The sequence below is a fragment of the Protomyctophum bolini genome, assembly GCF_963924005.1.
Source record: "Protomyctophum bolini genome assembly, chromosome: 15".
Taxonomy (NCBI): Eukaryota; Metazoa; Chordata; class Actinopteri; order Myctophiformes; family Myctophidae; genus Protomyctophum; species Protomyctophum bolini.
In genome coordinates this window covers 8,601,682-8,626,580 of record NC_137876.1, presented here as the reverse complement: position 1 = coordinate 8,626,580, position 24,899 = coordinate 8,601,682, and the positions used below count along the sequence as shown (strand labels likewise).

The 24,899-nt window shown below is 44.4% G+C and overlaps 2 protein-coding genes across 14 annotated transcripts in view; both read right to left on the bottom strand.

The window, feature by feature from the left end:
• The window catches only part of evla (Enah/Vasp-like a), a 58,424-nt gene extending 37,344 nt beyond the window's left edge, over positions 1-21,080 (bottom strand). Inside the window, exon 1 of one of the 3 annotated variants that reach the window (XM_080784069.1) lies at positions 20,736-21,080. In XM_080784069.1, coding sequence (XP_080640195.1) covers positions 20,736-20,740 — 5 coding nt within the window. In that variant the 5' untranslated portion in view covers positions 20,741-21,080. Of the gene's footprint in view, positions 1-14,700; positions 15,145-20,735 lie in introns of those variants that run through there. The other 2 variants (XM_080784067.1, XM_080784068.1) reach the window with 2 other exon arrangements.
• A 797-nt stretch (positions 21,081-21,877) lies between these two features.
• Positions 21,878-24,899, bottom strand: part of eml1 (EMAP like 1) — a 69,554-nt gene continuing 66,532 nt past the window's right edge. For all 11 annotated transcript variants that reach the window (XM_080784017.1, XM_080784020.1, XM_080784021.1 and 8 more), the window contains one exon: positions 21,878-24,467. In XM_080784017.1, the coding sequence (XP_080640143.1) occupies positions 24,342-24,467 (126 nt within the window). In that variant the 3' untranslated portion in view covers positions 21,878-24,341. The remainder of the gene's footprint in view (positions 24,468-24,899) is intronic.

Below are 24,899 nucleotides of genomic sequence, written 5' to 3'. Positions count from 1 at the left end.
ATTTAGGCCTAAAAGAAAAATCTTCTAAATCCTCAATTTTACTAAAATAGCAGACCTACAAGCTCGTAGCGCGCCACTCGGTGGCGCGCTACGAGCTTGTAGATCTGCTATTTTTCAATAGCTAAAATTATAACAATGTTTAAAACACCAAAAGGGCTTCCCGCCCAAAAATGGGATAAGGATGAAACGCAAGAGCTGCAGAAAGATGTGGTTGATGAACTTTTGAAGCAACAAACACCATTAGGTTATGTGTCGTCAAATGCTTTGATGAATGGTGTCAGGAAAATGGTGTATGTTCTCAAACAACATCAAAGGGGTTGTTTAATTAATGACATTTTTGCGAGAATTCTATGCCAGTATTAGAAACGGCAAAGGGCAAGCAGACAGAGCTATACACTTAGAAGCTTAATTTATGCACTGACGCACGACGGTGTAGCGCCCAGAAGATAGCAGACCTACGTACGAGCTCTCGCAAAAGGCGTCGCATTCGCGTCACCGCCGTGCGACGAAGTATGAAGCCCAACACACACCGGGCGCGCAGCGACGCGGCACAGGCGTGAACGCGCGTCGGACGCCGCCGGTGTGCGATAGGTTCATTGAAAATAACGGAGGCGGGCGGCTGTTTTGACGCGCGGCGTTCGCAGACGGTGTGTGAGGCCCTTGAGTCAAGCCTGAGACTGAGACTGAACAAAATCTAAAAGCAAGCGTTCGGTAGCAACCGCCTTGTTTGTGCTGGCAGCCAGGTAGAAATTATTCTGAAACGAAATAATTATTATACACCGCTTTAATTGGGAGGTGTCCATGATGATTTCACGTTGCCATATTTACTAATCCTTCTATAAAATCAATAAAGACTGACTCCAGGCGTCATTGTTTTCAAAAGGCCTCGTTTTCACCCGTCCAGACCAACACGAAAACTACACGGGATCGGCAACATTTTCAAAAGTCTCAACCCATTTTGGGCGGGAACCCCTTTTGGTGTTAGCATTATGCTATACTTTAGCTATTGAAAAATAGCAGATCTACAAGCTCATAGCGCGCCACCGAGTGGCGCGCTACGAGCTTGTAGGTCTGCCATTTTTGAAAAATCGAAGAAACCACTGACATAGAAACATAGCTTTTTCAGAAAACCGTCAGGATGTAGAAGACATTTTTAGAATCAGATCTCAGGTCAAAGTGGGTTAATGGGTTAGAAAATATCGGGGTAGTGTGTACTGTAGTGTGTACTGTACACCAGCCGTAAACGTAGCAAAAGTTATGGGTTTTAAAATGAAAGCGTGTGGATGTAGCCTCAGTTCTGTCTTGGAGCGAGTCTGTGCAGCGATGCTGTGAGGTGCAGTCTGTGCAGCGATGCTGTGAGGTGCAGTCTGTGCAGCTATGCTGTGAGGTGCAGTCGCTTGGATGAGAAGAAGGAACACAACATATTATTATACACTCCCACATGTGTATTATGGTCCCTACACAGCACCGTACATACACCCAAAATAAGAGACACTGGTATTTTTAGCAGAAGACCAGATTAGTGAACAGAGAAGGCAGCATATGTGCACGGTGCGCGCGCACAGTGCACACACACACACACACACACACACACACACACACACACACACACACACACACACACACACACACACACACACACACACACACACACACACACACACACACACACACACACACACACACACACACACACACACACACACACACACACACACACATTAGTGCATATTAAAGCATGTGGTTACTTGGCTGTTATTATAGAGCTCAACAGGAGATTTATACACACCCTATTGGGCTCACTAGGCATTTTGATGCAGGGGTGTGTGCCACAGTTCCATGGGGTGAGGTGTGTAGGCGTGCGTGTGTGTGTGTGTGTGCGTGCGTGCGTGTGTGCGACTGTGCGTGCGTGTGTGCATGCAGGGGTCCACTGGCCTACAGGAGGGGTTTGGTCTGACTAGCTGGATTACAGACGGAGCCTCATGGCTGGCAGATTATTATTAACTCACTGCAGCCTAAAATCTAAATTAACCAGGATTTAACTCTCCTAGAAGACCTCTAATCTGCTCCACAGGAAAGTACTACTCACAGACAGAGGGAGAGATTGAGGCCTACATAAGACTAAAAACAGCGCGAGACAACTTTATTGGCTATTAGCATGTGATCAAAGTAAGCACCTTTTGGGTGTGGGTGCTTGTTGGTGCTGGAAGCATGACTCGATGGGTGGGCCAGTGGGGCGGACCACCCCCCCATCACTATGACTCGATGGGTGGGCCGGACCACCCCCCCATCACTATGACTCGATGGGTGGGCCGGTGGGGCGGACGACTATGACTCGATGGGTGGGCCCGTGGGGCGGACCACCCCCCCATCACTATGACTCAATGGGTGGGCCGGTGGGGCGGACCACCCCCCCATCACTATGACTCGATGGGTGGGCCCGTGGGGCGGACCACCCCCCCATCACTATGACTCGATGGGTGGGCCGGTGGGGCGGACCACCCCCCCCATCACTATGACTTGATGGGTGGGCCGGTGGGGCGGACCACCCCCCATCACTATGACTCGATGGGTGGGCCCGTGGGGCGGACCACCGCCCCCCATCACTATGACTTGATGGGTGGGCCGGTGGGGCGGACCACCCCCCCATCACTATGACTCGATGGGTGGGCCGGTGGGGCGGACCACCCCCCCATCACTATGACTCGATGGGTGGGCCGGGGGGGCGGACCACCCCCCCCCATCACTATGACTCGATGGGTGGGCCCGTGGGGCGGACCACCCCCCCATCACTATGACTTGGACATAACCATTATATAGAGTTCACTATGACTCATACTGTACATATTTTTTTAACTGTTTTTCTTACAGTCTTGTAAAATGTATTTCATATGATGTAATGTATTTTATGTGTGGACCCCAGGAAGAGTAGCTGCTACTAAAGGTAGTAGCTAATGAGGATCCAAATAAACAAATCAAAATAAACAAATAAACCATATGCAGCTCTACAAGCTCATAGCGCGCCACTACGAAAAAATCGAAGAACGACTTGACATAGAAACATAGCTTTTTCAGAAAACTGTCAGGGTGTAGAATCTGATCTCAGGCCTAAATGCCTGGGATAAGCTCACATCATGTCGCCATCTGACACGTTGTGAGCTTGTTGTAGAGATGGGCTATTCTTTGCTATTTAAGTGGTTAAGAATTTATGTTTCTCCCCCTCTGAGTGCTGCCTCTGCATGTGATGCAACCCTGCTGTCATGAACCTAAAAGGAGCACGGTCATTAAACTTAATGAGCATAGCTTTTCATTTTGGCAGGAAAGCGAGATTGTGTAAATGATGCAACTATACATGTACTGTACAGCAAAGTCAGTTGTGAGAAACAACAACATGACATGAATACACTCAAGAGGTCACAAAAGCAAATCATAAACAGTGATCATAAACTGCCTATTTACTGGCAGTTTATGCCAAATATTATGCCTGAAGGTTCCTACATCACGTATTGGCGTTCAGATTTACAGGAATAAAACAGAAGGCCACAAATACTTCCCAAATTAAGCGAATAACCAAGAACAATAAGACTCACGTGCGAACACACACACACACACACACACACACACACACACACACACACACACGATGCAGAGTTTAACCCAACCCACAACCTACTTAAACAGAAAGGTACAGTGGAATAACTGCTGAATGGGCTACAATTAAGCCTCAAATGAGGGGAGAGCGAGAGCAGCACTACAGGCCTTTAATGGCATTAATACCATCCACATTAATGTGCTTATGTTCTTAGCTATAAATGTCCCTGCTTGTTGCAAAAAGATCAATCGTATACTGTATGCCTTGTAATGGTTTATGGTTTTATGGTGCCATATTTGATGCGTGCACTGTATATAAAGAGCATGACGTTTGTGAATGCATGACCCACATACTATGCATCCGGTGTGATTAACCCATTCTGACCTGAGATCAGATTCATACGAGGTTTCCACCGGACACACACTGGTCTGATTAACCCATTCTGACCTGAGATCAGATTCTAAAAAAATGTCAGTCGTTCTTCGATTTTTCAAAAATAGCAGACCTACAAGCTCGTAGCGCGCCACTCGGTGGCGCGCTATGAGCTTGTAGATCTGCTATTTTTCAATAGCTAAAGCATAACATGGTGCCAACACCAAAACGGGTTCCCGTACAGAATGGGTTAACATGTACTGTAGGCAGTAGAGGCTACTGCAATGTATTGCCAAGGGACTGTTGGTTGGATCAGTTATATACATACTGTATATTGGCATCTTTGAGGTGTTCATGGATTGTTCATCCTTTTAAGCTTATTTAAATTGATTTAGCTATTTTCGCTGAGGATAAAGAGGCCACCAAAAAAATACAGAGATTGGAACATCAGTCAAAGGCATTCGGAACTGCAATTATTATTATATTAAGACATCGTATTTTGACACGCGAATCATATGGAAATATCATAGGTGTTATTATTAAGTTACTTTTTACGGGGGAATCAGCGCCTTGGGACACAGAACGGCCGCTTGGGAGGGTTGATCTCCAGCAATCCCATTTTATAGCGCTTTTGCAAGTGCTCAAAGCGCTGTACCATGGTTCATTCATTCATACATTGGGAGGTGAAGCGGCGAACAGTCGACGCCAGCGTCCTCACTTCCCACATTCATCACACACACCAATGGTGGCAAGCTCACACCGACCAACTCATTGGAGGCAATGTAGGGTTCAGTGTCTTGCCCAAGGACACTTCGACATGTGGACAGGAGGAGCCGGGATTCGAACCACCGACCCAGGGATCATTGGACGACCTGCTCTACCTCCTGAGCCACAGCCACCACACATGATAGCATTAGCATGATTCTGAATCCCTAACTTCTCCTGATGAGCAGGCGAAGTGTGTGTGTGCGTGTGTGTTTGTGCGAGCGTGTGTGTGTGTGTGTGTGTGTGTGTGTGTGTGTGTGTGTGTGTGTGTGTGTGTGTGTGTGTGTGTGTGTGTGTGTGCGTGTGTGTGTGTGTGTGTGTGTGTGTGTGTTAATGTGAAGTACATTGTAAAGCACATTTGAGTGGTCGGAAGAAGCAATATAATGCATAATGCAATGCAGCGTTGTGAGCTCATAGATGTGCTATTTTTGCAGAATGTCTGGCCCAGAATAGTTACGCCAGGGTTCTTGTGGTTAATAAGATGAAAATAAAACAAATCAAACGTACAGATGCAGTCACTACAACATTGGGGTTTGGGGTTTTCTGACCAATTGCATCAATCAATTGCATTTCAGATAAGAAGATTTACTTCACCAAAGCTTAATAAGTAGAGTATCTGGCTAGTGTCAACACTATGAGCTGAGAGATGTGATAGTCATGGCGTATTGGCGTTCCTAATGGCAGCACCTAAAGGCCAAGCAGGTCTGGCTGTCTTATACAGTGGTGGAGGAAGTACTCAAGGATTTTTGTTACTCAAGTAAAAGTATCCATAACATTAAAAAAAAAATCTCTTCAAAATCATTTAAAAATTGAAGATCTACATTCTACAATGCATCACGAGCTTGTAGGGTTTAAACGCCCGGCGTATATTGTTGGCATTCAACCTGTATGTTAGTAGTGTGTGTTATAGTACGTATTAAATGTTTTCAAGTGTAAAAAGTAGTATATTTGACTCTCTGATGTAGTGGAGTAGAGTAGAGTGGAGTTTTTTTTAATGTATTAAATACCCAAGTAAAAATACCTTGACATTGAGTAAATGTACTTAGTTACTTTGCACCACTGCTGTCCTAGATAGAGAGTGGGGCGGATCAGCTTTAGGAACCAGCTGTTACTGATGGAATTTGACATATTTTACATACAGATAAAACCTTTTTTTTTCCCCCCTATAAACCACCCCTCCCCCTCCTTTCCATTCCTCCTGTGATGACATAAAAGAAGGCAGAGCCAACACAGCTCTTTGATCCTACTACAGCTCCCATCTTCTGGAACTGGAAGCCAGCAAACAAAAGCACCCTCCATCTCCCCTTCTCTCTCAATCTATTTTCTACCTCCCAGAAATATTCATCCCTCCACCTTCTGACAGGGTACACAGAGAGAGAGAGAGAGAGAGAGAGAGAGAGAGTGTATGTGTGTGTGTGTGTGTGTGTGTGTGTGTGTGTGTCAGAGAGGAGGGGGGTGGTGGGAGGTAGGTTGTGAGAAGGGCAGTGGACCGAAAGTGGGTTGTTTTAGCCTTAAGCCATGGTGTTCTCTGAGTGAATTAAATATGGACGGAGCCCTTCCAGAGCACCGGCTATTCCGAGACACTGTAAAGTCTTCGTACAAATGTAACCAGACAAGACGTGTGACGTGAGGCGGGTCTATTTGGTTAAATGTGTTCTGTGTTCTTTCAGAGTTACAAGTGGATGAAAGAACACTGTGTGTGTGTGTGTGTGTGTGTGTGTGTGTGTGTGTGTGTGTGTGTGTGTGTGTGTGTACAGCAGTGCAGAGAGAGTGTTCTTTAGAATAAAGAGGGTGCGCTGAGGGGCTTGGACAGGCTGGGTGGATACCGTTCACAGCAGACGTTGTGATGTGTGTGTGTGGGGTAAAAAGCACCGTTTCCCAAACAGTGGGTCGGGATCCATGTTTGGGTCACGGACCAATTTTTATGGGTTGTGAGTAAAACAAAAAATCTTCTAAATCATGACAATTCTCTGAAAGGTTTGAGGCACATTTTAACGATTTTTCAAAAATAGCAGGTCTACAAGCTCGTAGCGCGCCACTCGGTGGAAAAAAATGAAAATGTTTAAGAAGTAGTGAAAATAGCAGATCTACAAGCTCACAACATGGAAGCTTGTAGATGTGCTTTGTTCACTAGTTTGGGTCCAACCAGGGCAAATGTCTAATTTCTATTTTGGGTCTTATGCTAAAATGATATTATGATGATTACAGATTAGTGTTTCAGCACTGATAAAAAAAGAATAACACAAAGTATAACATCTGGCTTAACCAGACCAACATGTTTGTGTCACTAGCAGCTCATGGTAACACTCTCTCTCTCTCAGCACCAAGTGAGTGAACCGATTAACCAAACGAACAGACACTATTCTATTATGCTAGTCCATTATTATCCCATTTTGGGCGGGAACCCCTTTTGGTGTGTAAGCATTATGCTATGCTTTAGCTATTGAAAAATAGCAGATCTACAAGCTCATAGCGCGCCACCGAGTGGCGGGCTACGAGCTTGTAGGTCTGCTATTTTTTGAAAAACCGAAGAACCACTGACATAGAAACATAGCTTTTTCAGAAAACTGTCAGGATGTAGACGACATTTTTAGAATCTGATCTCAGGTCAGAATGGGGAATCTGTACCATTATGGCTCAGTCCTTGCGCAGCCGACCAAGGTTCACTTTAAATCTGACCCGAGATCATTTGCTGCATGCATGTCCTTCCCCATCTCTACATCCTGCCATTTCCTCCTCTCCATCTCCACTGTCAAATAAAAGCTTGAAAATGCCCCAAAAGACAAAGTGGTCATGTATGTTATGTACACATAAAGCTAGACGTTAGCCACAGAACTAGAGCCGGCCCAAACTCTCTAGCAAGGAAAGAGCTACAGGGCGCTTCTGTACTGAATCATACCCGAGGCTGCAGTCCTGTACGTTTGATGTCCTCGCCAAGAGGGAAACTGTGCTTTTCCAGCGGAGATATTGGGTTTATGAGCTTCCGGCAGGGCTACTTGTTAACCTGTACCTGTCCTACCCGTGACCACCTCCAACCACTGCAGATGTGACAGTTATTCTCATCATCACAGGGTGGTTATAGAACAATTCAATATTCATTGAAATAAGTTCTGGATTGCAGCTTTAACCCATTCTGGGCGGGAACCCCTTTTGGTGTTTTAAACATTATGTTACAATTTAGCTATTGAAAAATAGCAGATCTACAAGCTCATAGCGCGCCACCGAGTGGCGCGCTATGAGCTTGTAGGTCTGCTATTTTTGAAAAATCGTGAAAATATGGATGGATTTAGAAGATTTTTTATTTATTTTTCGAGGTCAGGCCAAAATGGGTTAAAGAGGTCACTGGGCAACAGACAAACACATACAGAAACTCACTACCAACCTATACCCGATACGACTCCAATTTGATGTACGTACGGGTCCATTTGGTTACATCAATACAGTACACACTCTCAGAGTCAAAGGAAACACTGAGGGTTTTACGGTGGATGGCATCATGTGTACAAACCTGGCAGCGATGTGGCTGTAGAACAGCCCAGAGTCACTGACACTCTGAGGCATACAGTAACGCAGCACCTGGACCCGATGGAGGTCCATCCTGGTGATGCTGGCAGAGTGGTGACCGCAGCGCAATCTGTCACACACAGGAGGAGGGCTTCTGCTTCGATCCCTTTACATTTGTTACGCTCCGTATTTATAATAAGCCCCAGACGCTGAAAACTCATTCAGATCAAAGCCTAATCCTCCACATGAAAGCCTGCAGATATGAAATTCAATCGCGACGAGTGGCGGCGGCTTTTTTTCATACAAACGACCTCCCCAAACATGGAACGCATCACTTATGTTTCAAACTCGGAAAAGGAGACGCGATACAAAATCGATGCACCTCAGTTTCCGAAAGTTCTCCAACCTCTGGATCCTGACGTCTAGTATGAGAGAGAGAGGAGACTGGCCATCCGTCCTGTTCCAGTAACAAAGAGATGACTGACAATGAAGTCATTGACCAGCCTGTTGTCTGGCAGCTGAACAGATGATAGCGTGCGTGTGTGTGTGTGTGTGTGTGTGTGTGTGTGTGTGTGTGTGTGGCAGTGAACCTCTGTGTTATTGCGATACTCTGTTAACCCCTGGGGAGATTACCTCATATCCGCTACAAACAGACGCTACCCCCCACCCAGATTCTAGAGCGCACGCACGCACACGCACACACACACACACACACGTCCAATAAGCCCTACTGTTTGGTGAGGGGGGTGTAGAAGGGTGGGGCAGGGGGTGCTGTTAAGCCCCTCCCCTTTAACCCAGCCCAGCAGCCAGTCAGTGGCTGGTTGCCATAGCTACGGCAGCATTAGGGCAGGGACCGCAGGGTGTGTTCCATCCATCAGTACCACCGCCAGCCACTGGGCCAACAACACTGTGGTGTGTTCATATCGACTGGGGTGCCCTCTAGCCCAGGGGGGTGAACACACACACGCACTCACACTCACACTCACACACACACACACACACACACACACACACACACAATAGCGGATATATACAAGCTCACATCATGTGTCACATCGCAACACCTTTGAGCGACACTCGTACACGAACACGACAAAGCAAAGCATTCGACTACCAAAAAGAAATAAAAGTTGAAAAATGGAGATACAAGGTTTCTTCCCAACGGTAACTAATGATGGTGGATATGGGACAGGCGCTTAGGGCCCTAATGCTCAATCACTGTTAAACACAGTGGGTTGCTATTTAACTCATTTCTTCCCTCAAGTCCGTATATATACACGACGTACCACAACGTATACTCTGTCTATAGAATCATTTAGTCCAACAGAAGCTTTTAACATTGGTCCGGTTCCAACTTCCTATAGCAACGCCCCACCGTTCCAACTATGGGATTGAAAATATATTCACAGTGCAAAGCAGTTGAAAGGAGGATTTTCAAGCCTCCATATAATCGGATTCTAGGATCGCTGTCCTCGGTGGATTTTCTGCCATCCACATTTCTGATTTAATTTGTGCCTTTGTACCGCGACGCTGCTGCCATGTAAAAGCTCTGACTTTAAAGTGAACGCGGATGCTGATTATTATTTTGGCTTTTGTGCCTTTTATTGATAGTTTACAGTGAAGACAGGAAAAAGAGAATGGGAGAGATATGCAGCAAAGGTCGTCATGAACGGGTCTCGAACACGCGACACGCTGTCAGGCCAGAGCCTAGATTATGTGGCATGCACCTGGACCACTAGGCCAGCGGGCGCCCCACCTGGGACTCATTTTATTTAAGGTTATTTGAACGACTCTGTATGGTAGAGATATGATGTTATAATAAACTAGTGGTTGGAGGAGGTGGTCTGCCTACTCTTGTACTCTAACTCTAGTATAGGACACCTACTGGTTGAGAGGTACAGCATGAAGATCTTAAGCCTGAGATCAGATTCTAAAAATCTTCTACATCCTGACAGTTTTCTGAAAAAGCTATGTTTCTATGTCCAAAATAGCAGAACTACAAGCTTGTAGCGCGCCACTTGGTGGCGCGCTATGACCTTGTAGATCTGCTATTTTTCAATAGCTAAAGCATAACATAATGCTAACACCAAAAGGGGTTCCCGCCCCAAAATGTGTTAAGCCCAATAGGTCCTCTGGTCAAACCAGAGTGGGGATTCCCTCTTGGTAGCAGATGTTTGGGTTTCCCCACGCGGCATACCCAGATTATAATCCCAGGTCAGGTGTTACATGTGCAATAAACAACAGGACATAAACCTTACTGTGTATAGCGTTACAAGTCACTAGTCTCAGACAGTGCCATACTGATTTACAGAGAAACACACTTACACATTCACAGCATTCAAGACTGAGTGTATACGCCGTAAAAATGCTCAGTGTTAACATCCAGTAACCAGTTTTATAGTGTACAGTTAGAACATAATGGACCATTTGGTTCCATCTGTACACTCTGAGAGAGTCAGATTAACACTCAGGATGTTACTATGTACTTTTACTGACATGATAACTTTACACATAATGTTGCTCCCTGACCTCGGCCCCCGCCTCGTCTCTAGCCTTATAACCACTGACCTCCAAGGCAGCGAGCAACGCATACAGAAGAGACACACGGTCACGTCACGGCCGCCAAAGAGACCACCCGGGACTTAGCGGAGGTGGCCAGAGGTGAGTGGTTAAACCAAGGTTACAGTCAACAGTGATTGGGTTAAATGAGATTTCCAGGCAACTACGATTTGTTCTCTGTAGCACTGTCAGGGACAATTACTGTCAGCTAACCTGTAGCTCTGGCAAGCTGATGGAGAGACTGATATGAGAACCCTGCTGTACAAGTGTACACTGTCTATTATAATGCATTACAACTATGATCCTGGTCTAAATAAAAAGAAAGTGTTTTGCCCCGCTTATAGCCTAGCTCATCGTTTATTACCACTTTCACAGTATACCACTAAGCCCAATTCCTTGTAGTGGAAACGGTGGTACAAGTAGGCGGTGTGGAGTGGTGTTCGGCCATTGAAGTGGAAATCGGGCTTTAATGCCATCCATCCATCCATCCATCCATCCATCTTCAACCGCTTATCCGTAATGCCTGAATTGTAAATTGAGGTTATTCTTAACCCATTTTGGGGCGGGAACCCCTTTTGGTGTTAGCATAGCATTATGTTATGCTTTAGCTATTGAAAAATAGCAGATCTAATCTATTCTGCTATTCAAAAATAGCAGACCTACAAGCTCATAGCGCGCCACTCGGTGGCACGCTATGAGCTTGTAGGTCTGCTATTTTTGAAAAATCGAAGAATGACTGACATAGAAACATAGCTTTTTCAGAAAACTGTCAGGATGACAGATTTTTAGAATCTGATCTCAGGTCAAAATGGGTCAATGCCATTCATCCATCCATCCATCCATCTTCAACTGCTTATCCGTAATGCCTGAATTGTAAATTGAGGTTATTCTTAATGCATTGATGAGGAAGAATTGCATAGTTAACAACAGGTAACAGGTAGAATTCTATATGGCAACTGCATGCTTATTCTATGTGGCAAGTGATTATTGACATCATGTTTCTCCTTTCATGATATGCATGATGTACAGTATATTATACTGGGTTTGAAGGAGACAGAGATTAGTGCTTGATATAAACACAAACAACACAAAACGCATCATATAGTTATTAGTGGGTCAACAAACTCAACACCAATCCTGAGGGAAGATGGAAGGCTTCTTTACTAAAAGATGAATGAGGACGCAGTGCCTTTAAGTCACATAATAATGACTGAATTCTCACAAATAATAATGATTAATGAGATGCATTTCTGATGTACCGAAATATAGGTCGAGAATGTTCACAATGCCAATGCTTATTCTGAGGCTCTGTTCTTATAGCAACTAAAACACTACCCTACCAGAGGCGTTCATTTCAGAAATAAATAGGGGGTAGCAAAGATTTTTTTTTGGAATAACTGAATTTGAGGTTAAAAGGGGAAGACTAAGGGGGTGGCAAACGTGTCATGATTTGGATGCCCCTGTTTCCTGACCTAAGTAGGTGACTGGCCCCCCGTGGTGACATACCTTATTCATCACATATCTCCGTAGTTGCCAATAGGCCTTGGGGCTGATTGTCATGGACACATATGGAGAGCATGTATTTTCCACCACCCCTCCCCCACCTCCCTCCCTCCCTCCCTCCTCCACGGCGCTCATGGGTCCTCCTCGTCATGACGCTAATCCTGCTTTCCTTAAAGGGAAACACCACCTCCTTTCAGAGCGAAACACTGCACGGCGCACGCAGTGCTCGGCAGTGTCTACTGTCTACTGTCTACACTATACAGCACTGGTCCCCAAACACTGGGTTCTGGAGCCGTTTGTGGGTCACGGACACATTTTTATGGATCCCTTTATTTTTGGTTTCCTACATTTTGTTTTTAATTATTGTTAATAATTAAAACATTTTTCATGAAAAGATGAAAGAAAATTTTAAGAGAAGTTCCAGAAATTAGAAAACAAATGTGAAAATAGCCGATCTATTGAGCTTGTAGATCTGCTATTTTCACTAGTTTGGGTCCTGGGCGAATGTCTAATTTCTCTTCTGGGTCGCAGGCTAAAGCGTTTGGGAACCACTGGCATACGTACTGTACCAATAGTCCGACATACGTGGCCGGTTGAGACTCACCCGTGGCTTCCGTGTGCGGTTAGGGTTAGGTTAGGTTTAGGGTTAGTAATGTCGAATTATCGGGACGTCGGATTAACGCTACGCACCCCTTGCTATACAGTAACAGTCAGACACACACAAAATAGAGACGGGCTGGATTTTTGTGTCTGACCAGCAGCACATTCAATGGTCAGACTGTCAGCAGTCACGGCAAGGAGGGTCACGAGGAGTCGAGAGACAGGAGGCATGAGGGATTCGACAATGGGGATAGAAAACTAGAAGAAAGTTGATAAGCCATTGGACAGAATGAGAAACAGTAATTCTCTTCCAGCCATGCTGTGCGAAAGCAACCACCAATATGTGCTGTATGAGATGCACGACTTGACCATGTCAGTATCAGTTATTATACTGATACGGAGAAGAGAGACAGAAAGAGAGAGGGAGAGACTGCTGTGCAGACATTTTAGATTATTACAGCGTATGCTAGCAGACGTAAAACCCACTGATGTTATCTACCCTACTCTGAGCTCTGAACACAGTGTTTTGAGCTCCAACAAATCATTATGCTCTTTTGTAATCTGCCTTAGCCAACATTTATATAGAACAGTGGTTCCCAGACTGTGGCGCGTGCGCCCCTTGTGGTGCGCGAAGTCGCGAACGCCCTCTAGGGCGTGCGTGACATGAAAAGGGTAATTTTAGGGCAGTTTTATGGTGTTATTTAACACAAGCGACAAAATCCGGCAATCACCACTGTAAGGAGATGTATAGAGCAGCTGCTGGAGTACACAGCAGCTGCATGTCTCTCAGTGAGTGCAGTGACATTCCGTGATTATTTGCCATAATTATATAAAAAAAAGTATTATTTTCAGCCAAATACAACGAGACTGAGCGTTGGGGGAGGTAACAGGGGACTGCTGACGCTGATGTAGAGAAACCCTTCTGTCATCTGGCCTTCGATGGTCCTACTCCCATTCATGCAGTGGTTAGTGCTTGCACACACGCACACACACACACACACACACACACACACACACAGTGTGTGAGGTGGGATCTACACAAAGTCTCTGAAAGTGATACTAGAAACTAAGTGAGAAACTCAATCTATCGTCCCTAGAAAGGATTTGACCAATGGAATATTTGTGGGAGGTTAACCAATCACGCCTCCCCACTAACAGCTGGCTGGAGAGAGAGAGAGAGAGAGAGAGAGAGAGAGAGAGAGAGAGAGAAAGTCAACAACTCCTAGAGGATTTTCCCCCTCCTTCTCTTCTTCCGGTGTCTATCTACTCAGTCTACCCTGGTGCATTATTCAACAACGCAGTGAAAGCATGAGAGAAGACAAGGATGCACAGAGACAAAGATATACTGTACAAAAAGAGAGAGGAGGAATAGAATAGAATAGGAGAGAAGAGAAGAGACATATAGGTGTTGTTTCTTCTTGCAGACAGAACAGTGTTCCCTGCCCTGCCCGCGTGCTCTGAGGGTATGTTGTATATATAAAAAGATCCCAAAACCAGCTCCAGCTCTGTGGTCACTGCAGGCAGCTGGAAAGAGAGCGAGAATGGCTTTGAATAAATACCAGCGGGACAAGCAGCGGCAACGCATGCTTTCCCTCTCAGTCACAGCGGCTACCGCAAAACTCTGAAGCCAAATCCGCTCCTTCTCACATAACGCTTTACAGCAGGACAGGACAGGAGAGAGGCAGGGGCATGGGAAGATGAGGCAGAGAGAGAGAGAGAGAGAGAGAGAGAGAGAGAGAGACAGAGAGAGACAGAGAGACAGAGAGAGAGAGAGAGAGAGGATTGGACGAGCATTGTTTCCTTACCCAAAGTCATCAAGGGAGTACATGTCTGGCAAATTGCTTCAGCTAGGTTAGGTGAGAAGCGGAGAATCCTTTCGCACACAAGAGGAAAGGAGGAGGTTGGGGAGATTATGGTGGAGCGCAGAAGGAAGCATTAACAAGAGGGAACGCGCGGAGAGCTGCTATACTCATAATGTCCAACACTGTGACTGTACTCGGTTTGCCATCCAGTGAACGTCTTCCTTCCCTGAACATCCTCAGAGCGGTACAGGGGAAAAAGGCAAAAAGTGGCCGCGCCGTTGGAGCAGACGTCCACATCGTTAGAAGTCCATAGTTGTGTGGAGGAGAGAGAGGGGGAGAGAGAGAGAGAGAGAGAGAGAGAGAGAGAGAGAGAGAGAGAGAGAATATGAGAGCTGGGGAGGGCAGAGAGCAAAAGAAGGAGGGAGCACAGTAGTGTTGAGACAGAGACAGACAGAGAGAGGGACACACACGTCACACACACAGACAGAGAGAGAGATAGAGAGAGAGACAGAGAGACAGAGAGAGAGAGAGAGTGACAGAGGTAGACAGAGAGAGAGAGAGAGAGCAGGGAACATGTGACTAGACAAGACCAGTCACCTTGCTCCATGCCAAGGATTGGAGATCTTTTCTTTCTGCCTCCAAGGAGTCATTTCCATTGGATGGAAATAATTACAGTGTGGCACGTTGGGATACAACCCTATAGTACTCACACAGGGAGCTGTCAGACAGTAGTTTACAGTATAGTACAGTACAGAGTACAGCCAGGCACATGCACCTCACAGTTCTCTCTACTCTACACGTTAAGAGACAATACATGATCGATTTTTCATGATAGGCTTTTGCTGAGTGTTAATTTAATTCTACAGGTCAAATTGTACAGTGTCAGAGTTAGATTGACACACATTCAGCCCCCGTGAGATGACAGAACAACAACTCACACTCAACAACTACTCAAACCTCTTGATGGGCTAAACAAAGTCATTCTTTTGACTATACTTGAGACTTGGGCTCACAAATGATCAAAAACAAACTATTGCTCCCAAAATAATCATATAACAAAGTACTATTACTCAATCCTGCATTCTGTATCAACAACCCACAGCCATTTGATAACATACAGAAAGAACCCACAATGGAAGGTCTTTGTGTTGCAGATTATAGCTCTGGCGTTCTCATTCCTGCAGTGTAGTGTAATCTTTTGCTTTTCTCTCCCTTGTAGCTTGTCGTACTCCACTGTCGTCCATCTGGCCGAAGGCTAACTTAGACCATTAAGCAGCTTTACCACAGCAGGCCAAGGTGTGGACCACAAACAAAGAGCATTCTAGTCTAGAGGGTATATTTGCACAAAAACCCACAAGAAAGGCAAGACCACGCCACGACCTCCTATACAATCACCTGTTTTGACTGTTATCAATCGACAAGACCGCAATGATCACTTAGGATTAAGTACGATTGTTGTACTATGGGCATGCTCTGCCGATTGATAAAACGATAAAAACCGGAAAACAGGATTACGGTTGGCGAACATGCGTTAATATTAGGACCGCACTGCATTCACTTCACTCAAGCATGAAGGAAGCATGAGTTAAGTCTGTTGCTCTCCCCAGGTTGGCGGAGGGTGTGTAGAGCCCAGGATCACATTAGATGATTGACACAGGGGTGAAAAATGGGTTACAAAAAGAGGCTTGTCATTTTCAGTAGGCTCCCAGCATGTCCAGTAGACCGATAAGATCGGTTAAGGTGTTATCAAGGCCAGTAGGCTCCAGACTACATGCAGTAGGTCCGATCGGCTCTATAAGATCGGCGTAATGAGTAACCTATTGGGAATTATAGGGTGATTTCCCCTAAAATGCAGTCAGACGGGACGTTTTTGTAGCCTCGGTAGGTTTAAACATGCTGAGCCTGAGACTTAAATATTACAGTATGTCAATTATGACAGAGATTCCCAGCAAAGCCGTCATAACCCCATCTTATTTCCATATGAATACGGCCTGCATGAAAGAAATGAGGTTCAAACTTAAATAGAACGTCATCCTGATTGTGCCATAACAACATAACTGTTCTTGGCTTTGCTAAATTGGTACTAGAAGAACTAGATTAGTACTAGAATGCTTCATTAGAAATATACATTTCGGGGGAAAGGGGGGGATATTTACTTTTATTTAAGAGTATTAGTTACCTTCTACTTACCAGTAGGTATAGCATGTTGGTGTAATAGATTGGAAGCTTACGCTATAATTTGATTGATTCATGACAGAAGCCAGAAGATATGGCAGATCTAATATAAATGATGCTACACTGAACTAGATACACATCATACAATACATAGTGAATTGGAGATTGAATTATTAAAGAGAGAGAGAGAGAGAGAGAGAGAGAGAGAGAGACTGACTTGCTAGTAGTGGTGGGTTCAATTAATCGATATGGCAATATATTGATATATACTGAATCGATACAAAGGCTGCTATATCGATTGTGTGGGCGATGCAGCTTTGACATAATAAACATATGGTGTAGGTGCAATGCACAATAACGCCACAAGGTGTCTTTAATTTTAATTTAAAGATCCAGAGTGTTTTATTGTATTTGTGCAATACTTAAAGGCTTTGCCTTTGCTACAGAATATGTAATGTAGTGTAGTAAATACATGGTCATTATTTGGAATCAGCGTATAACCTCACGTATCTGTGAGGTTGCAGGCAACAGGGCTGAACAAATCACGCCTTTCATTTGCTAGGCAATGATTGTCTTTTGGTGTGATGACTCTGAGATCAATTTGATACACTAGTACAGACCAATGTTAGCCTGTGGGTTAAAATTAGCTTAGCTCCGCATCAATATGTGTACGTTCATCATGTGTGTGTATGCATGCATGCATGCACACACACACAGATACACAGGGACACACATAGGTTTGCAAAGGAGGCAACAGGGCTGAACAAATCACGCCTTTGATTTGCTAGGCAATGATTATCTTTGGGTGTGATGACTCTGAGATCAATTGATACACTATTAAATGGATCCTGATGGGGTTCAATCAATAGACTGGTCACAACATGAGGATGAGTAATGATGCTATGGTGGGTTGTGTGAAATATGAAGGGAACATTACACAACAAAATCCTGTTAATAATGGGGGTGATGTCATGATATGCAATGCATGGTACTGTAAGTCCACAGTTGAGGTTTAAGTGAACCTTTAGAAGTGAGAGGCCGGGACAAAAATGAGACACATTTGGAAGGCATCATGATGCTACAGTACACATACTGTACACTACACTCAAAGTTGTGTGTACTATTGTTATTAAAAGTGAAACATGGATATCATATAGCCGCTGTTGGGGCTGCTGCTGCTGCTGGACTGTGCTGACGCAGGCTCTTGCTGAGCAGATCTCTGATCAGCTACGAGGGCAGCGGAGTCAGCCTGCAGTCAAACGCACGACTCAGCGTTTTCTGTGCCACCGGCTGACCTACAACGCAGCCTGCACCTTCACTACAGTATGATGAGTCACACCACGACTACTGTACCACTTCACAAATCATCCTCACACTGACAGCACGGCAGGGAGCTCCGTCTTTCTTTTCCTGCGCTGTCTAATGTTTAATGTCCCTATTCTTGGTGTCTGTCTTGCAACATTTCCTCCACCCTCAGTGCTGTGTGCGTGCGCATGTGTGCGTGTACGGCTGTGCGCGTGTGAATGTACAGTAACACACATTGTAAAGCGCTTTGGATAAAGGCGCTATAGAAATACAGACCAATTATGTTAGCCTGTGGGTTAAAAATAGCTTAGCTCCGCATCAATATGTGTACGTTCATCATGTGTGTGTATGCATGCATGCATGCATGCACACGCACACAGATACACAGGGACACACATAGGTTTGCAAAGGACGCAACAGGGCTGAACAAATCACGCCTTTGACTTGGATCATCTTCTGTCTTTCTGCAAGGCAAAGACCAGTCACCTTGTTGTTGCTTTGTGGAGATTTAAGACTTCCCCTTTGGGTCCGAGTCAAAGAGCTTAGCAGCCACTGGCAAGAGCACGCACGCACGCACGCACACAAAAGAGCTTTTGCAGACAGGAGAAAGATATGTAAATCGCAAATGTGCCATGCAGGAACGTATATTTCAATCATTTGACTTCCATAAGTTGTATTATGCGAGTACAGATGAGAATGATGTTTGGATCCTAGTAACTAAGCATTCCTTTAACACTGAGGGTGTAATAATGGACCCGAAATGGACCTTCAACACTGAATGATATGTCTTTACACCTTCAGGATTGAATGAACACCACTAGGGAAAGGGAATTTTACCGTGCACTACCGTGCAAAGCAGAAAGCACAGTAGCATTCTGCACAGCTGTTCAGCTTACGGAGGACGGAGCCTTGAGGCTCCACTGTCTACTCTCTTCCCTCCCTCTCTCATGTGTCTTTTCTCTTCCCTCCCTCTCTCATGTGTCCTTTTTCCTCTGAGGGAGATGGTCACATGCACAACCACAAAGGGGCTATCACGCGCACGCATGCATGCGCACACGCACACACACACACACACACACACACACACACACACACACACACCCCTTTGTGACATTACTTTTGACTTGCAGTACATTCATCCATCCCCTGACCCTAACCCCAAACCTGGCAACTCAGCCCCAACCTCAAACCCAATTAAACTTCAGTGAAATCTAACTGGCGACACCAATAATTTTGGCACAAGTTTGACATGCTGACCCCAATCATCCGGTTACATTTCCAACATTTGTCCCCACAAATGTGGCCTTTGCCAGGAACACACACACACGTTGGATTTGCAAACCTTTAGGGACATTGCACTGATTCATTTCACACCCCTTACCCTAACCATAATTGATCTAACCCTAACCTTAACCCTAACAGCTGTATCCCTAATTCCATGACACTGTGGTCAAGTCTCATTGGAGTCTCATTGGAGTCTAATTGGCGGCGAGTAGAAACACTTGCCGCCATTGGCGATAATGGCGAGTAGTTGCATGTTGCCACAAGGAGTTGCGAATAGTTGCATTGGTGCGGTTTGGCCTTTAAGGAAAGAACTGCGCTCTCTCTCTCTCTCTCTCTCTCTCTCTCTCTGTAGAATACAATCCTTTTCTCTGGAGAGAATATGGGCCTCACTGCATTCTGCATACCAGACTGCTCAGTGAAGGGCTCAAAATACTACCTCAATCCATAGGCCTGGGGTTGATTTAGAACACAGACTTATAGGATTTGGACAGAAGACATCCTCTTTTTCCATTGGCTGTGTGTGTGTGTGTGTGTGTGTGTGTGTGTGTGTGTGTGTGTGTCGGGCATCATTCTGTTCTGTGCGTCGGTCTATGTGTGTGCATGCGTCTGTCTGATAACCTGCCTGGCAACTATACCGGAATAAACACCTCCCCTGGAAATGCTGAGATGGGTCATTTGTGCCTGATGCCCCCAAACATTCAATTTCCCTTCCATCCAGATTCCACACCACATAGACACACCATCCATCATACGGTACCCCATCCATCCATCCATCCAACCATCCATCCAACGCAAGTAGCAAGTAGCCTTATCACAGGTGCAGAAAAAACGTGATGCTGTGGTTTCCATGACAACATTAGCCCACCTAAATCCTGCATTCAATCAAAATGGGCGTGTCCATCCACGACAATAGATTTATATGGAGAAGACAGTGGTATTGATGCGTGATTGATTATTATAAGCAACCGGGACGTAAAGCGATATATTCCATGTCTATTCGGCAGATGCACGTCGTGGGTGGGTCCGCCTGATCATCATGGTCAAAGTATTGTCCTCACGAGCACAATAACCAAGTCAATACAATAATAAAATACAACATTTCACCGTGCATGGTATGGGTATTGACGCATATATTCGCTGTGAATGATCAAATCCTGTACATTGCGGATGCAGATTCCAGGATGGAGGAACCGGTGCATCGTTCATACTGCGACCTGACATGACGCGGTAGGTCGGCTCAAAGCAGGGAGCGCATGGAGCTAACCGTTGCTTACCTCATTTTCCCGTCTTCTATTCAATGGGAGATGATGGCATGAAATGGTCCAAGCAAGTCCTCTTCGTTTCCGAATAGCGTCTATCTAGACGAGTGGGCGACAATAGTCTATGTGCGATGCAGCAGCCTCGTGTCCGGCACATATATTGTAAATGAATAAAAATGATTATAGGCTGAGTGAGTCTGTGTTTCTGATAGACGCTATGCGAGAATCCGAGCGTTCTGTCCTCTCGGCTTTGTGCTCCCTTGTCTCTCTCCACGTGCGTTGCTTATTCCCAATTCCATGTTCATGCGATGCGCTGGTTCGGTTGAAGACGGTGGACCGTGGTTGTCACCCGCCCGCCTCGCTGTTTCCATATTTTCTTCCCATTCGGAGTGTTTTGGCGAGGTGGAGATTTGAGAAAATGTTACACACAGGCGTGCTAAACAGACCGGGGGTCAGCTCAATGCTGCCCACTAGCGACGAAGACGCGCATGCGTGCATGCACGCACCCCCATCTCCTTTCTCCTCCCATCTGCCCCCTAGCTCTCTAGCCCCTCCCCCCACACATACACACAGTAGACAGTACATACTATACATACACTCCCCTCCCTTCTACGTTGTTATGATTATTATGTCGTGTAACATGCCCCCAAAAAAATACAAAATCTGAAAAGAGGACGGACACACTCTTTCTCCTTCAGAGAAATGTGAAAACACCTTTGTCACAAACCTTTGACAAATTACACACATAGTCAATACAAGTCAGCTAGACAATAAACTATATAGTTACTTTACATTTTAGTTCGTTTTTTTCTTATATTTTTAAACATAAGGAAAAACGTTTAAGGCATTGCAGTCACAAGTGAAAACCTCCAACACAAATCCTCAGTTATTATGATTTACTGTGCAGGATGATTTGGAAGTGATAATGCCTGGGATTCCAACCTGGGTATCCCGTGTTGAAAGCCAACACCTTAACCACTAGCCTAAAGGGGAATTCCCCCCCTTCATTGAGGGAGGTAGCCTAATAGGCAGAGGCTCTGAGGAGCTAGCCCACTACTGCTGCCTGCTACACCAACACACAAAAATCATGAAATATTAAAACTCATATAATAGAAAAAGCATGAAGAGCCACAGAGCAATAGACATTCCATGTTGCCTTTATGTCAGATAAATATTTGTAAGTGTTTAGTGGTAAAACTATCTACGAAGACTACGGTCACTCTGGAGAGGTAACTTTAAATAGGCCTACTGTATCAAATATCAGATGATTTGCTGTCATTGCAACCCTCTTAATTATAACATTTTAAACATATTCAAATCATGACAGTTACACTGTTATGGCATTATTCAAATCTATTTGATCCCAATCATCAAAATGCTTAGAAGAGCAAGTTAAAACAAGTTTATTCATGCATTTCAGTATTAAATCATGAGTTGCTGTTTATCTTAAAATTAAATAGATGTTTTTTGTGTGAGGAATTAGGACTTGTTGAAAGCCATAATTAAAGCTTGCTCGGTGGTGATTTTGCTTGTTCATAATGTGAATAGGCCTGATGTATATATTCTTTTTTATCAAGTTGAAGCCTTGTTATGCTCCGAAAAATAACCGATTTACAAGCTCACAATGCATCACAAGTTGTGACATGTTGTTTGTGAACTTCTAGAAATGCTATTATTGGCATCGTATGTCATCGTATGGCATCGTATGTCAAAGTAATAAATCAGAGAGTGTCACACGTGGGCATCCCTCGTTCAACCTTGAGCATTTTGAAGATATTTATCTTGTCAGCGGTTGTCAGTGCACACACATAAGTAAACAGTTACAGTGCAATGGTCTGATCCTTACAACATGGGCAGACTACAGACTCATACAGATTTGAAACAGCTCCATAATAATCATAGAACAGCTCAATGCTCGATTTGGTTTGCCTTCCACGTCAGCTTTGACATCAATGCAAGGGCATGGTAAGATAAATCAAGCATGTCACAGGTTTATACTTAAAACAGTTGAAACCGTTTCAAATACATACATCTACATTTTGCCCATGTCTGTTACAAACCTATTGTTATATTTACACAACTATATCTATACAGGGCTTCAGTAAAATAGAAAACTCAAAGTGAAATTGGCATTAGAAGTAGTAGCCCATGAACAATAAATAATAGAAAAACAGTTTCTGGTTGTAAAGATGAGGAAGCACGAATCGTAGCAATGTCCCCATATAGTGCCTTTGACAAAAACTAAAATTGCTAATGTTGCATTCAATAACTTATAATTTGTCACTGGTAAAACTGTGCGGTACCTCAGGGAACCTGATTGGGGCAGCACTTTTCCTATCACGATCACGTGAATGTTGGGCCTGCTGCCTCATAATTATGTTTAAGGGCCTGCATAAGGTACCTAATGTAATGATTGTAACAAAAATGTGTGAATCCATTATTCTCTTTGCATCTAAGATATTAAACCTCACCAAAACCACTGTTGGCTGGATCCTATTTCAAGTGCCTGGTAAACGCATTCATGTACAACTACTTGTTTTTAACATATAAATCACAATAGTTGAACAATGGTTAAAAATATAATACAACATAACTATGGTCTATGGTTAATAACACTGCTTTTGCAAAGGCGGAGCGGTGTCTTCAGAACAGAAATAGTTTTGTTCTAACATTGTTAATAAAATGGGGAAAGGTTAAAATTCTACTTTAGTAATGCTTTCCTGAGTTGTTAAAGACAAAATAAGAAAACATTTATTAATTTAAAATTTAAAAAGTCTATAGGTGCTGTCCACTGAATTACTCTCAACACAGGTTCTGTTCCAAACACTCTATCCGACTGCTTGTTTAGTGCCAAACAGAATATTGTTTGGTTCAAACACTTCACTGCAATTTTATTGGATTTTGTTATGATAAATTCTAGGGAAATCATCCTCTTTGGGACAGAATATATGGCATGGCTGTGCCTGTGCACATATATGGCAGGGCTGTGCAGTGAAAATCACTGTGCAAATACATTTTGGCTTTAGAGCCTTTGGTTCTGTCTGTGTGGATTTGATCCATTTTATTTGTTCTGTCTCATATTAAACAGTGGTTCATGCTGTTTTTTTGCTGACATGTAGGCTACAGTATGTGAGTAAGCAATGTTTAGACAGGTCAAGTGAAAGGTGATTTGGAGCACTATTCTAGCTTTCTGGATGTGAAAGCCACTCTCACAACCATGTACACCTCCAACAATTCATTTACTTTAGGTTCACGAGTGAAGACGAGGACTGACAGGCCCTGGTTCTGTCAAGTCACACTTCTGTTCTGTTTAGATCAGCTCATGCCATCTGACGTCTTCAGGTCGGTTCAGTTCATGCGTGATCCATCGCGTGGGTGTTAACGTTTGGTTTGGTTCGGTTCAGTTTAGTGCAGTTCTCTCCGTCTGAGTGGTATAGAGTTCTTTTCAGTTCAGCTGTTCATCTCAAGGACCAGTTGCAGCAATGCTTGATTTATACTCCGTTGTAGTTGACTGTAGATCTGCTTTTTTTCAGCGAGTGAAACCATTGTACGACAGAGTATAAAGAAGACTTAATTAGCCAATCGGTATGTGTGTCTGGTGTCATGTGTTTTGCTCAATGCTCAGACTATCCTCCACTGCATCACGCTCATATCCTTCCCTCCTGTAGACACCAGGAAGCCGTCATCATATAGGAAGTTCACGTTGGTCACATGACTGCTGTGGCCACCATACACATGGCTGGGAGCCTGAAAGAAAACAAACAAATTATTTAAAGCATAAAATACTTACTTTCAGGTTTGAGTATTGGGTATTTTGTGTGGCCACAGAAAATTGGTCAAAGTCTCGTCCCTGGCACCCTAGGGGTACTTGAGGGAGTTCCAGGGGGTCCCCATCTTAATGATAGTTAGGAAGCAAATGGACCCCGGCTTATGGGTCTGTTACTCAAAGAGTGTACAAATGGAACCAAATGGACCCGTTAAATTAACATTGATTTTTACAATATAAATTGGGGTCCCAGAAATAGAAATGAAATTGCCATTAAATGGGAGCCCGTAGCCTAATGCATGTTAAACTGGGGGTCCTTGAAATTAAAATGGTTGAGAATCACTGCTAGAGCCGTACAAATCTTTTCTTACGGGGGTCCCTGGCATATCGTTTTCAAATTGGGGTCCGCAGGC